The sequence below is a fragment of the Natrix helvetica genome (genome assembly GCF_964273705.1).
Source record: "Natrix helvetica genome assembly, chromosome: 1".
Classification (NCBI taxonomy): domain Eukaryota; kingdom Metazoa; phylum Chordata; class Lepidosauria; order Squamata; family Natricidae; genus Natrix; species Natrix helvetica.
This window is the reverse complement of record NC_138548.1, coordinates 211,005,821-211,018,948: the sequence shown is the minus strand read 5'-3', so window position 1 is coordinate 211,018,948 and position 13,128 is coordinate 211,005,821. Positions and strand designations below refer to the sequence as shown.

General features: G+C 41.9%; 1 protein-coding gene across 6 annotated transcripts in view; it reads right to left on the bottom strand.

Annotated features, from left to right (window-relative positions):
- Positions 1–13,128, bottom strand: part of ARHGEF25 (Rho guanine nucleotide exchange factor 25) — a 117,653-nt gene that overhangs the window by 22,779 nt on the left and 81,746 nt on the right. For all 6 annotated transcript variants that reach the window (XM_081939630.1, XM_081939631.1, XM_081939628.1 and 3 more), the window contains 6 exons: positions 10,447–10,757; positions 9,191–9,268; positions 6,226–6,371; positions 4,956–5,022; positions 1,484–1,587; positions 915–984 (listed from right to left, as the gene is read on the bottom strand). In XM_081939630.1, coding sequence (XP_081795756.1) covers positions 915–984; positions 1,484–1,587; positions 4,956–5,022; positions 6,226–6,371; positions 9,191–9,268; positions 10,447–10,757 — 776 coding nt within the window. The remainder of the gene's footprint in view (positions 1–914; positions 985–1,483; positions 1,588–4,955; positions 5,023–6,225; positions 6,372–9,190; positions 9,269–10,446; positions 10,758–13,128) is intronic.

Here is a 13,128-nt window from a genome sequence, read left to right as displayed (position 1 = left end):
AACAAAACAATTTTGTGAAAAACAAGATTAAACCAGGGTGTGAATGATTCATGGCAATCTCCTCTCTTTGGAGTTTGATATTATTTAGAATGTAGCCTTTTAAAAAAAGTACAAAGTTATCTGTTCCCAGGCAGCAATGCTCCTAGTTTTCAAAGGTGTTTTTTTGAATTTATAAATAGCATCCAGACGTCTTAATTACTGTACACTGAAATTGTTTTATTAAATGTTCTTCTACAGCATGAAATTGACTAGGACAGATGGTATAGTCAATTCCACCTTCATTCTATTAGAAGAATGTTTCTTTCTCCAACCTTCATATAATTGACTCCCATAATCATCAACTGAATGGCCAAAGGTCATGGTACTTGAGGATTATGAGATTTAAAAGTCTATGAAGTCTGTGCCACATGTAAATAACATTTCACTTTGCAACTCTATACCTCATTTCATTTGCACTGTTATCACGCTATTATCACCAGTTGTGGGGCAATAATAACCAATGCTCCTAGACAATGAAAAATCTCTTGTATTAAATATGCCATAGGTCAGGCTAACAAATGCTTGATAAGAAAAAGGGATCAATATCACCATCCTTAGAGCATCTGGCTTTCTTAAGATGAGTAAGGGATTTCCTCTTCTATGCTTAAACGTGCATAATCCCCGAGTTAATGAGGCTACTGGACATGCTTTTCCAGAGGAATTAGATGATTCAATCAAACTAAAGCTCCATCTAGGTCAGCATTCTGCATCTGACCATGGCCGTTCTAAAAATGTTTTAATGCAAGTAATAAAGGGTAACTGTTTTATCTTGGTTTTTAGAAACTAGAAATCTATGCTCCTCGATTCAGAAATGTCATTTAACCATTCAGCTTCTATTTTGGCAGCTCGTCTACCCTCCAAATGTAGTGACTCACGTGCTTTATGAACAGCTCAGCCAGAAGATCAGGGTCCTCCAGGCATTTCTCCAGCTGCTTGAGTAAATAACTGCAGTTGGGGGAGGAGAGGGAGCAGATATGGTATCCATGAGATAGGTGCCCTTATCCCATTCCTCCATTTTCCCCCCTCCCTGTCTTTTATATTACAGATTCAAACCAAAGTGCTTTTCAAGGAAGGCTAAGAAATACGAATCCTTCTTAGGACTGGATTCTTTTGGGAAAGAAAGGAAAGAGGATCAGTAATCCATTCAACCATAAGGTAGTGGCCCATCAAAATTCTTGTCCTTTATTTTGCTAATTTCATATTGGCCACATTCACCTAGATAGGTAATCACTGGGTCAATATTAGCCCTTGAAACAGTCACCAAGAAACAATCCAAAGTTACCCCAGACTTCCCCCAGATATGGCCACTGGCCTTCAGTTCCCGTTATAGCTATTTGGCCTGATTATTGGAAATCTCTATCTAAGCCCACAGGTTCAATAGGAAATTCCATTGTTACCACATGCCATGCTCTATCCAGAAATGACTGTTTGCTTGTTCACTCACTCTTTATGCCAGTCATAGATCTGGTGGATGTTCCCAAAGATTATCTTATCCTTGCCCTTCATACCCTCAGGGATGCCACGGGTATTCATGGTCACCATATAGCCCTGCAAAATCAGAAGAATAGGCTAGACGAGGAACTATTTTGTTTCTTCTTTGAAACATGGAAGGAGTGAATGAAGGAGGACTTAAGATAGAATTCCTGCCCTGACAGAAAGTAGGGATGATGGGCTCTTCCTTGGTAACTGGGAGAAAAGGAGTACATGTGCATATACCTTATTTATAGCAACTATGATTCTGAGGAACCCCTGAGAATCCCTGATATTCAGAAACACATCACAGATTTCTCAATGAGAACAGAGCTAACCAGTTCCTTTTAAAAAAAGTCTGCCCATTTTTAAATATATTTCAATGAAATATGTCACAGAAGAAGATTTTTGGGGTGGCAAGATGCCTTTAGTCTACATGGAGAAATGGTCAACAACATGTTGACCTATTAAACAAAGATAAAGTTGTTTATCTTGAACACTGTACAAACATCAAGTTTGTACCACGTTGCATTACAAACTCAAAAATTCTTACCTAGAATGTAATATACTTTATAGTAGGATAGGCACCCTGTCTCCATATTTTTCTTGGATTTTAACTCCCATTAGTCCAGTTAACAATATCTCAAAGAGCTTATTGGAAATATAAAATATACTAAGTTGAGATAGATTTATATTACCTCTCCAGTTCTTTTATTAGTTGGAGAAAAGAAGTTGAACTGCACAAGAAGCAGCAAACAGGTGCTCTTTTTCAAGGACTTCAGAAAATATTATGATGACCGACAAGCAAGGGACACATATTACTGCTACTTTTTCTTCCATTTCCTGGTATTTACCAAAGTTCAAGGATTATTTCTGTACTATACTCTCCTTTCCATTAAACCAGGTCTCTAAGACTATAGCGCTTTGACTATATAAACCTGAAAATTTTGAATTATTGCAAAAACAGGACAGTTCGGCTAGAAATAACTCATTGGCAGTAATGAACTGAGGACACTTTAAAATAAAACACAAATTCATTTTAGATATGTAGTAATAGAAGCTCAAATAAAATGGGTTACAAGTTGGAGGAGGAATGGAAGAAGACAGATCAGCAATAAGCAGACAGAAAATTAAAGTCAGTAAAGTATAAAAGGAAGCATTATTTTATTACAAAGGGAGGGTCTGCCCAACTCATAACTGAACACACATTTTGCAAAATAATTGTGTCTGACAAAATATTTTAAAAATGCAGAAAATTAAAGATCAATTGTTAAAGTTATTAAACACATAACAACTTGTATTATTTTAATACAAGTTAAAAATATAAGAAGCAGGAAATTAGCCAGAAGGGCAATGAAACCATTATATGACAACAACATAGAAGGAGTCATCTTAGGAGTCAGGGAAATTAGCAAATAAAACAAATGAATTTTGTACATTGGTCTTTACTTTAAAAGTTGCTGGAAGTGTACCCATGCCTGAATCAGAATTGATTGAAAAGAAATACTCTCCCTCCTCCCCCCACCAAATGGATCAGGGCTTTGGCGCTCGTGGCATTCACCCAACAGATCTTAAAGAACAGTTGAGGAACTGCTGAAGCATGAGATCAAATGTGTAACATCTCTTAAATCAGACTTCTTTACAGAGAACCTAAAAGGTAGCCAATATATTAGCAATATTTTTTTTTAAAATGGGTTTGGGGTTGAGGAAGAGGAAAAAAGAAAAGAACATCCAGGAAATTACGGGCCTGTCTGAGATGCATTGATGAAAAACTCAAGATAACTGATATTGTAAAAATGTGCATAAACACAAGACTTGTTAAGGAAGAATTTTTGTGGAAGGAGGTTCTGCTCTGCCAGCCATTTAAAATATTGTACCACAGAGGCATCAATAATAAAGTTGCAGATACAGTAAGTGATCCAGTGAGTATTATATTCTCAACTGTTCAGAAAGCTATAATGGGGTGAGCAAGAAGCTCACGTGCAACCATCAACTTCCTTTTTTTGACTGCCTAGATCAGGGGTATCAAACTTGATTTCTTCGCGGGCTGGATCAGCGTTCTAGTTATCCTCTGTGGGCTGGGGGTGGGTGGAGGAGGTGTCAGCAGGGGAAGGCATGTGCAGGCCTGCCATCATGGCCGCCTCCTGTGCACATGCACGCCTGCTGGGATGGCGTGGGACAGGCCTGCGCTTGCATCTGCCTCTTGCACACATGTGCACCCACCAGGATAGCATGGCCCAGGCCGAAGCGATGTAGGCTGGCCCCTTACAATTTCCAGGACGGCCATGCCTTGAGTTTCACACCCCTGGCCTAGATGATTCCCCAATTCTGCTGCTGAAAACTGCTGGAAAATCATTGATATGCAGTACTAAAAGGCTAATATTAGCACTTTCTCTAATACATTTCTTCCAAAACAAGCGTCCCAACAGGATGGACCCACATATTTTAGCTTTTAAGTCAAACCTTATCAATTTTTCAAAAGAGATATAAAAGAAGCCAACAGTTCCAGCCTGGCAGAAAAGTGTGATTTTAATATATGAAATTCCTGACTCTAAAAATGTTTCTTGCCCTGCAATTGCAGCAGTCAAACGTAGAGATATCCAAACATTTCTATTTCTGAATTCTAATTCCATTTCTAAATGAAGCAGGTTGTTTCACATTTGACCCACATGTAGTTATGGTTGAAATAGGTTGTTTTGAATTTAAAAAATCAGGGCTTTTCAAGCTGAGTTTGAACGCCAAACAATTTGTACACAACTAGTCAAGACGTAAGAGATAGATTGGTTGCTAGTTTGAAAGACAAGCAACAGAAGGTGGAAATAAATAAATAGGGCTCAAAATGGAAGTAAGCACAAAGAACAAGCTGATTCAGTGTTAAAATTTACAATTAAGACATTCAACAGAATATCACATTGTAAAATAATGTGCTCTCTACAGGATATTATATTCCACCATGTTTTATATTTCCCCCAGTAGCCAATATATATTTTGTACCCAAAATCGGGCAACCAGTTCTCACTTGAATCTTTGGGATTTTACTTTTGTCAAAATGTAATAACTACCATACTGGTATGAACATGGCTAGCCCATCTGGAAAAAAAAATGAGACACAGACTAGAGGAGAAAAAAAAATTGAAGGGGAAAGTCTTCTCTTCATAAGAACCTGAGGTTATGCCATTGTGTACCCAGGATGGCAATGCAAGAATCACACAGGGTTGCCCTGGGTCGGTCCATAGTTACTTGAATAGCTCTTCAGACTGAAGATTAGAATCAAGCATTAATTTTCTTTTTCTTCTGCTCTCGCCAAGCAAGAAGACAAGCAGTCTCAAGCAATCTACTCTCTTTGGAGGAGGGAAAATATTTTGCCCAGGATCCCCAAAGATCTGGAGATGACCCGCTGATGGATAGGGAATTTGGTGTCTAAGATGTAGAGTATATGTGTGCACCTCCACAATCTGGCCCAGGTCTTCCACGTACATCTTCTCCGTTTCAATCAACTCCCTGAGAACAAACCTGCAGACAAGACGAAGCAGCAGTGTCTAAGGGGAAGGAAATGCATTGTGTGAGCCCTGTTCCCTCTTTCCTTATGTATGGCATCCCTCCCATCTTCTTATCCTGCACACATGTGCCACTTACAGACATACAGTAAAGCCTTCTCTATGTTGAGGAGACTCTTGTATGACACAGAGAAAGGACCTTGTTGGCGAGCTGCTTAAGATGTGACAGAGCAAGTATGCTGCAAATGTCTGAGCAGTCAGTTTTTCCTGAAGTATTACAGGAATGTTGATGCATAATTAACAATGGATTCTATATAGCATGTCTTCCTAGCACATTTGGAATGAACACTTAGGACTTGATGGGATATATCAGCGATGGCGAAACTTTTTTGGCTCACGTGCCATAAGTGGGGGGAGCGCAGGGGGGGGTCATGCGTGGGCATGCCGCACCCATAGTGCAACACACGACCCTCCCCAGTGCGCATGCGTGCATGAGAGGTGCTCCCCCCCCATTTTTTCCATGCTTTTTTCGCCCTCCCCAGGCTCCAGAGGCTTTATAGGAGCCTGGGGAGGGCAAAAACAGCCTCCTCCGCCCCTCCCCCAGAGGCCCTCCGGAGGCTTCAGGGACCTTCAGGAGGCTTCCCTGAAGCCTCTGGAGGACTAAAAACGACCCTGCGAGCAAACCGGAAGTCACTTCTGGTTTGCTCGTAGGGTTGGTTTAAGCCCTCTGGAGGCTTCAGGGAAGCCTCCTGAAGGTCCCTGAAGCCTCTGGAGGGCTTAAACCGATTCTACGAACAAACCAGAACTCCGTTCCCGAACTTCTGGTTTGCCCATAGGGTCAGTTTTTTGTGCTCCACAGGCTTCAGAAAAGAGCCTTGGGGATGGGGAGGCTCTTTTCGCCCCCCCCCCCGGCTCCTATAAAGCCTCTGGAGCCTGGGGAGGGCGAAAAATGGCTTTAAAAAAGGCTGAACTCAGCTTGCGTGCCCTGACAAATGGCTCTGCGCGCCATAGGTTCGCCATCTCAGGGATATATCCTGCTATGAAACAAAGCTATGAAATAACTCTTGTTTCACCTCCATTAAATCTGTGCTTCTCTGTGCTTTTCAATATCCCAAGGGTCTTTGGACAATGTCTGCTACATTTGCCTTCCACCTAGTCCCGTTTTCGTCCCTTTCTCCCATCATGGTTTTAAGCTACTGCACCAAGGAAAATCACTTACATACTCTTTTCTAAGGCACTATGCCTCTCCTCCTCTTCCTGCTCCGCAGAGAGTGGGGGCTGCACAAGAGGTTCCGTGGGAGACCCTGGGGTTCTGGGATCCGTGGGGAGCAGAGAGGCTTCAGGGAGCAGAGAGGGTTCAGGACCCTGCCAGAAAAAAGAAGAGAAAAGATTCCATTTCATGTTAAAATTTCCAATAGACAATAATAGGTTAAAAGGCAGGTTGGGGACTCAAGGCAACTCAAAACGCCTTACTCAAGTAAGAAGAGTTACTGCAGTGTCTCATTTCCTCTAACCTCATTCAGAATATGAGAAGTTTGATGGTGCTCAGGAAGGAATATTAATCACAAATCCGGGTTTACTTTTCCTTTTTGGAGGAGATTACTTGTTTTTGATGCTGGACACTATTGACATTGGCCACACATCCCTCTTGATTTCCCAGCTTCTGAAAAGCAATTTGAAACCTCTTCACTTCTGAAATTTTAGAAGTTATGAGGTAAATAAAGCAAATTGCTGACCCACTATGAGCTGCTCCAGGTTTTGCGGTAACAAAAATCCCGAAGGGAAAGAAAATACGCTAATGCTCCAAGCTACCAGAGGCTTTGCAGGTAGCTGATTCTTTGCCAAAGAGAAGAACGTTATAGAACCCATTTCTTTTTTTTAAAAAAGAAACAAACCAAAAAGCCCTTCTAATTTAAATACTTTATTTTTCATATACACTATATGCATAAAACAAAACTGAGCCAAAACAGAAAATAGAGAATGTAAATATAATGGTGATATAAATAATTAATATTATTATTAGTGTTAGTACTACTGTTATTATATTATTGGACAAGGTAAAATCAACTATAAAGGCTAAACATGAAAGCCGATACAGAAGGCTGTCTAATTACTTTATATTGTTATGTATGTTTTGTTTTTTTGTTTCTCCTTGTTGTGTTTTTCTTTCTGTTTTTAAAGATTAAAACAAAAACAAAACTGATTGATTTGGTTATCAGGTCATCTGTTTTAATAAAGATAAAGAGATACTCTACACTGTTATACAAGCTGTCTACGCACTAACTTTACAATGTAGCCAAGTGTCATTTCTTCAGTGTTGTCACCAGTGATGAGTTCCTCTCTCCATTAATACCGGTATGGTGTTCACGGGGCCACGTGTCCTTTCGTGCACATGCGCACTCCACCGCACTCCTGTGACACCCAGCTGCTTGTCAGAGCTTGTGCAGGCGCCACACGCTGTGCGCACAGGCACAATTGGCCAGTTGCTTAAAAAAACAGTATAGAATGTGGGCGGGTAGCGGTACACTGTCAGCTGCTCCTGACTAATATAGGTATGGCCATACTGGGCCATACCTGCCTAAACCCACCACTGGTTGTCATGTGAAAAGTTACACTTAAATATTTACAAAATGTGAGGGGGTATATTCACTTCTGTGATATACTTCTATGTAATCTGTGAACAAATCAGGCACTGCTTCTCAATAAGATTTACATCAATTTCCAAATAACTGATGTTATTTGTAAAAACTAGACATTCACCCTTCTCTGACGCCCTACCAAATTTCACAATGAAAGTATTGTTGAATTCTTTGGTTCTTGAGTGCAACCTGTTTCATTCTATAACATTTTTGTGGAAACATCAGTCTTTTTCCACCTTCCCTAACTATTATGGCTTTTAAACTTTGAATCTGTATGGCTTTATTATAAATCAATTAACACCTATTACAAATATGTCTTGAAATTTGCTAATAACATTTTGGTCAACGAAGCATTAATAGCTGTTTGTATTCAGAAATTTGTGCACATAAACCTCTGAGTAACCATGGGCTTCATCCGAACATAAGAACCTATCTTACATGGAATTAATCCAATAGTCTAAACCAGTTATATCCAAACCATGGCCTATGGGCCGCATAGAACCCTGGAATGGTAAAGAGGCCCCACAAGATCATAATAAAAATATTTTAAAATGAAGGCAGTTTCTTATGTATTGTATATATATCAACTGGTCTAATCAGTTGATTATGTATTGTATATATATCAACTGGTCTAATCATCATATACTACTTAAACACAATGGTTGTAGCTCTCTATAGTTCCATCAGTTTTTCTCTTAAATGTAGTATTTAAGAAAGCCAAAGGATTAAATTTGGGACCTTACATATAAAGCTATCCCATCTAGCTATTCAGATAAGTAACCCTAATGCATAAGGAAGGGTTATTAGTATCAGTTACCACCTTAATAAGTTAGATGGTTTTGAGATTTTAGAAGATTCTCTTAACCTCACTCTGTTCCTGCCACTTTTATTTTACTTTCTTTTTTTAATTGCTTTCTTGGTGTGATTACATAGAATAATTTCTTTTCTCCTAGCTCCTTGTGAATATTGGTAACAAGAAAGGACAGAAGAAGAAAAGGAGTGAAAATAGGATGTAATAGGATGAGACCAGTTAAAGAAGTCATCACAAGATTGTCCAGTCATTTCTATTCTTTGCCTGCCTTTGGTCGCAGCTAATCTAATTTCATGCAACACTAACCACATGAGCTGCAAATATTTAACTTCAATGTCAAATATTTTTCTGAACCAAGGTAGGCAACATAGTACACTTGAGTGCAATTTTGGGGACTTCTAGCCTATATCCTAATGTTGTGGGAACTGTATCTTCCCAGAGAAAAGATAAAAGTACATAAATTTATATTTATATAAAGTCAGCATATACATTTAAACAAACAAACAAACAAAGTATCCTGGGTATTGGTGAAACAAACCCTCCCAAATTTGCTTCCAGGAGTAAGAAGATATTTTATAGTGTCTCAATCTTAAATTTCCAAATGTGTTTACCGCTTCACAAAAGTGGTTGATTCTTCCTTGAAGTCTGCTTAAATATAACAAGCATTCATCAAGATTTGCACTGAACAACATCTAATACAAGACATTGTGCCTCTTCCCACCTTCACAACTCACCTGGTTGGGTGTTTTTGAGCCATCTCCTTCTAGTAGGTTGGAGAGCAAGGAAAGGTCTGGGAGATGAGTATTGCCATCCTGAAATTATAAGGGAAGGGTATCAAACAACTTCATACCCAGGTTTAAAGAGGATATACAGCACTTTCCAATCCTTCTCTTTTCAATTTCCTTTAGATAACAGCATTATTGCTCACATCATTACAGTTTTAGCACCCCAAAACCCTGGCCATGCTCTACACAGCTGCCAGTTTGTTCTATCAGCAAAATTAACATACTTAATCAAAGCCTTTCTGTAAATCAAGTGTGAAGTTTTTAAAAAGGCATCATTTTAGGAAACTGGCTACATTTTTTAAAAAAAGGTTACAAGACAAATCAGAATAACTAATGCTATCGTACTGACAAATGAAAAAGGACAATCATCCAATGCTATTTTGAAGGTTGACTCTTTCTAATGCACTTTGACGGGCGATTGGTGATCAGATGTCTCTGATCCATAGTATCACTTGCACAATGATGCTGGTGTTCTTCAACAGTATATGTGTTAGGTAAGCTCCCCGTTAGGAGAGCGAGTGTGCGGAGAAGCGTAATGAGAGTGGTGTGGAAGTACACGCACAAACCAGCATATAGGGACACCGAATAGTAAAAGTATTTTACTTATGTGGAAAATAGAGGTATTCAGAGTTCAATTTACACACAGTTCAGTCAGTCAGTTATCAATGTTCTCAGTTAAGGAGTGATCCATCGAACACAGTCCAGTATCATATAATCAGTTCAGCACACAAAGTCGCTAACAGTAGCAAAACTCACAGTAACTCACGATACATCTACAACCACCGATCAGCATTTAACAAACAGAGAGCTAACAGTCATTCTGGCTCCCTCTTATGGCTGCTTGAGGTAACAGCAACCAATCCCATTACAGCAGTACTTAAAGAAACAGTACTACTCTCATGGCTTATATATTGCTGACCCAACCGTTAGCTTACATTCCTAACAATATGTCTTATCTTGTTTGCTCAAACAAACTATTTGTTCTATGTCTCGTAATCTAGATCAACCTCTCCAATTTGGGTACCCTCCACATCTGTGGACCTTAACTCAGGGGATCCTCAGTCAAAGACATCTGGATTTCAGGAAGCTAGCCTAAATTCAATGGACTATTCTATCAGGGCTGGCGGTTGTCTAATCCTTCCTTGCAACGAGGGACTGAACAAAATAGCTTTTGTTTGCACAGGCATGCATTTCTTTGCTCTTACTGTGGCGATTGACTCCTGTGGAACAGCGAAGGGTCCCTCTGGTTGGCTGAGGAGGCCTAGGTCAATACTCTTGCGATCCTCCTGGCGCCCGTGGCGCCTTGTCCGGCCTTCTGTTTTCCTGAGTGGGCGTTCTCCCCGAGGTAGCCCACCACCACTTAGCTTGCGCACGGGGTTGGTAAGCCATTTCTTGAGGGTGCTAACTGAATGGCGGGAAGCAGGGGAACTGGGAGCTGAGCTGCTAGATGCCTGTGGTTGGATTGAGGCCACTGAGGCAGAGATGCTGCCATCACTGCCTGCAACAGAGTACGGATCTGCAAGAAGAAGACAGAGACAATAAGTGTGTCATCACAATGTAAAGAACCAAGGCAAAACATTCAAGTAAATGGACTCAAGGCTGCCCAAATAAGTTATACTCCATAACCTGGAAGTCCTTTCACTAGTTATGAAAGCATATTCTACGATATCCTGTACATTCTGACCGAGGACAAGATCCTTACTCAAGATTGCAGTATACGTGTTGCACATAGAAACAAGTCCAGTTGAAATAGCCTGAAGTAGTAAGATGGGAAATGCCCTTTCTTGTATTATTACTGTTAGATCTGGGCAACGAGAGACAGACTGCGGACACGAAGTGACTTAACAGCTCTTTATTAGTAATAATAGTGATCCAGCTTGTTTGGTAGTCGGAGGGTTCCCCTTTTATAGGGATTGGGCACGCCCCTCGACCAATCAGAGGGATACCTGTTTCCCGCTGTAGGAGCGGACCAGAGGGAAGACTTATCCCGATATATGTTAATATCTAACACCCCTCCCCTCCTAGATGGGACGTTGCGGTAGGTAACATAATCTTTTAGGTAGGTGGGTGTTTGTCTTGCTCGGGAGGAACGTCGTAGTTCGGGTTGGCTTGAAGTGGTTGCAGGACTGGGTGCGGGTTGGTTTGAAGTAGTTGCAGGATCGGGTGCTTTTCCTATTTCCCGTTCTGGAGGTCTTGTGCCTTCGTTGCTCGGGCATTCAGGAGTTTGTTCGGCTGCGTTGTCTGGGGGTTGCTCTGCTACGTGCGTGTTGTCTTGTTCCACGCTTGGCTCGCCGGCGTCGTTGTTTCCTATGATGGGGTTTTCTTGTGGCTGACTTTCTGTAGACAGGAAGCTTTCGTCTTCATTGCGAAGGTTGGAGTGTGCTAGGCGACCCCGCAGTTGATCGATGTGCCTTTTCCAATTCCGCCCATCTTCTAGCTCTAGCAAATACGATCGTGGGCCCGTGATGCCTATGACCTTTGCCGGTATCCATAATGTTCCCCCCGTGTAGTTATGAGCGTATACTGAATCCCCTACTCTGAAAGACCGGACCTTACTTGTAGAGTCTGGGGGAGCCGTGGCAGAGTAATTCGGATGGAGCCGGTCTAGGTGAGATCGTAGGCGACGGCCCATGAGTAGTTCAGCGGGGCTCCTACCCGTCGTTGCGCTCGGGGTAATGTGTTGAATGAGGAGGTAATGGTCAATGCGTGTTTGCCAATCACCTGGACCCATCCTGGCGAGGGCCTCTTTTGCGAATCGCACCATTCTCTCCGCCTGTCCGTTTGATGCTGGGTGGAATGGCGCGATGAGGGCATGCCGGATTCCCAACCCTGCTAAAAATGTTTCAAAGTGCATGGCCGTGAATTGGGGCCCGTTATCGGATACGAGGAGATCTGGCAGGCCATGGGTGGCGAAGAGTCGCCGTAGAACCTTTATGACTGCCTCTGCCGTGGTTGAAGTCATTAGGACTACATCTAGCCACTTTGAGTATGCATCCACCACTATAAGGAAAATCTGACCTTGGAATGGCCCTGCGAAGTCGATGTGTATTCGCGACCAGGGTGCTTTGGGTTTCTCCCATTCTGTGGCGGGCGCTTCCGGGGGTGCTGGTCTCGATTCCTGGCATGGGTCACAAGTGGCCACCCACTCCTCTATTTCTTTGTCCATGTTTGGCCACCACACGTAACTTCTTGCTAACGCCTTCATTCTAACAATCCCCGGATGACCCATATGTAAAGCATCTAATACATTTTTACGTAAAGCATGCGGAATAACAACTCGATCCCCCCACAACAAACATCCTTGTAGTACTGAGAGCTCGTCCCGTTTCGACCAAAACATTTTGAATTCCGGGCCCACATTTCCCTTTGGCCACCCCCTCCAAACCCAAGTTTGAACTTGTTTTATTAAATTGTCTTTAGAGGAGAACCTTGCAACATCGTAGGAAGAAACCGGTCCCGAATCCAAACAGTCAATGAGCAATACCGGTGCTTCTGGAGTGGGGTCTGGCAGAATGTCAGGTAATGGGCAACGGCTGAGTGCGTCTGCGTGTCCAAGAGTGGAGCCCGGTCGATGTATCAATTTGTATGAATATGCAGCCAGGAAAACAGTCCACCTGGTCATGTGAGGAGAAAGGGAGACCGGAGTGGGGCGGTTTCCCGCCAAAAGTCCCAACAGCGGTTTATGATCTGTGATCAGTTCAAAATCGCGGCCGTAGAGGTATTCGTGGAAACGCTTTACTCCCGCGACAGCAGCCAGCGCTTCCCTGTCCATTTGGCTGTAATTTCTTTCGGCCGATGAAAGAGTTCTGGAGTAGAACGCGATGGGTGCTTCTTTTCCGTCGGGCATCCTGTGGCTGAGGACTGCTCCAACTCCGAAAGGTGATGCG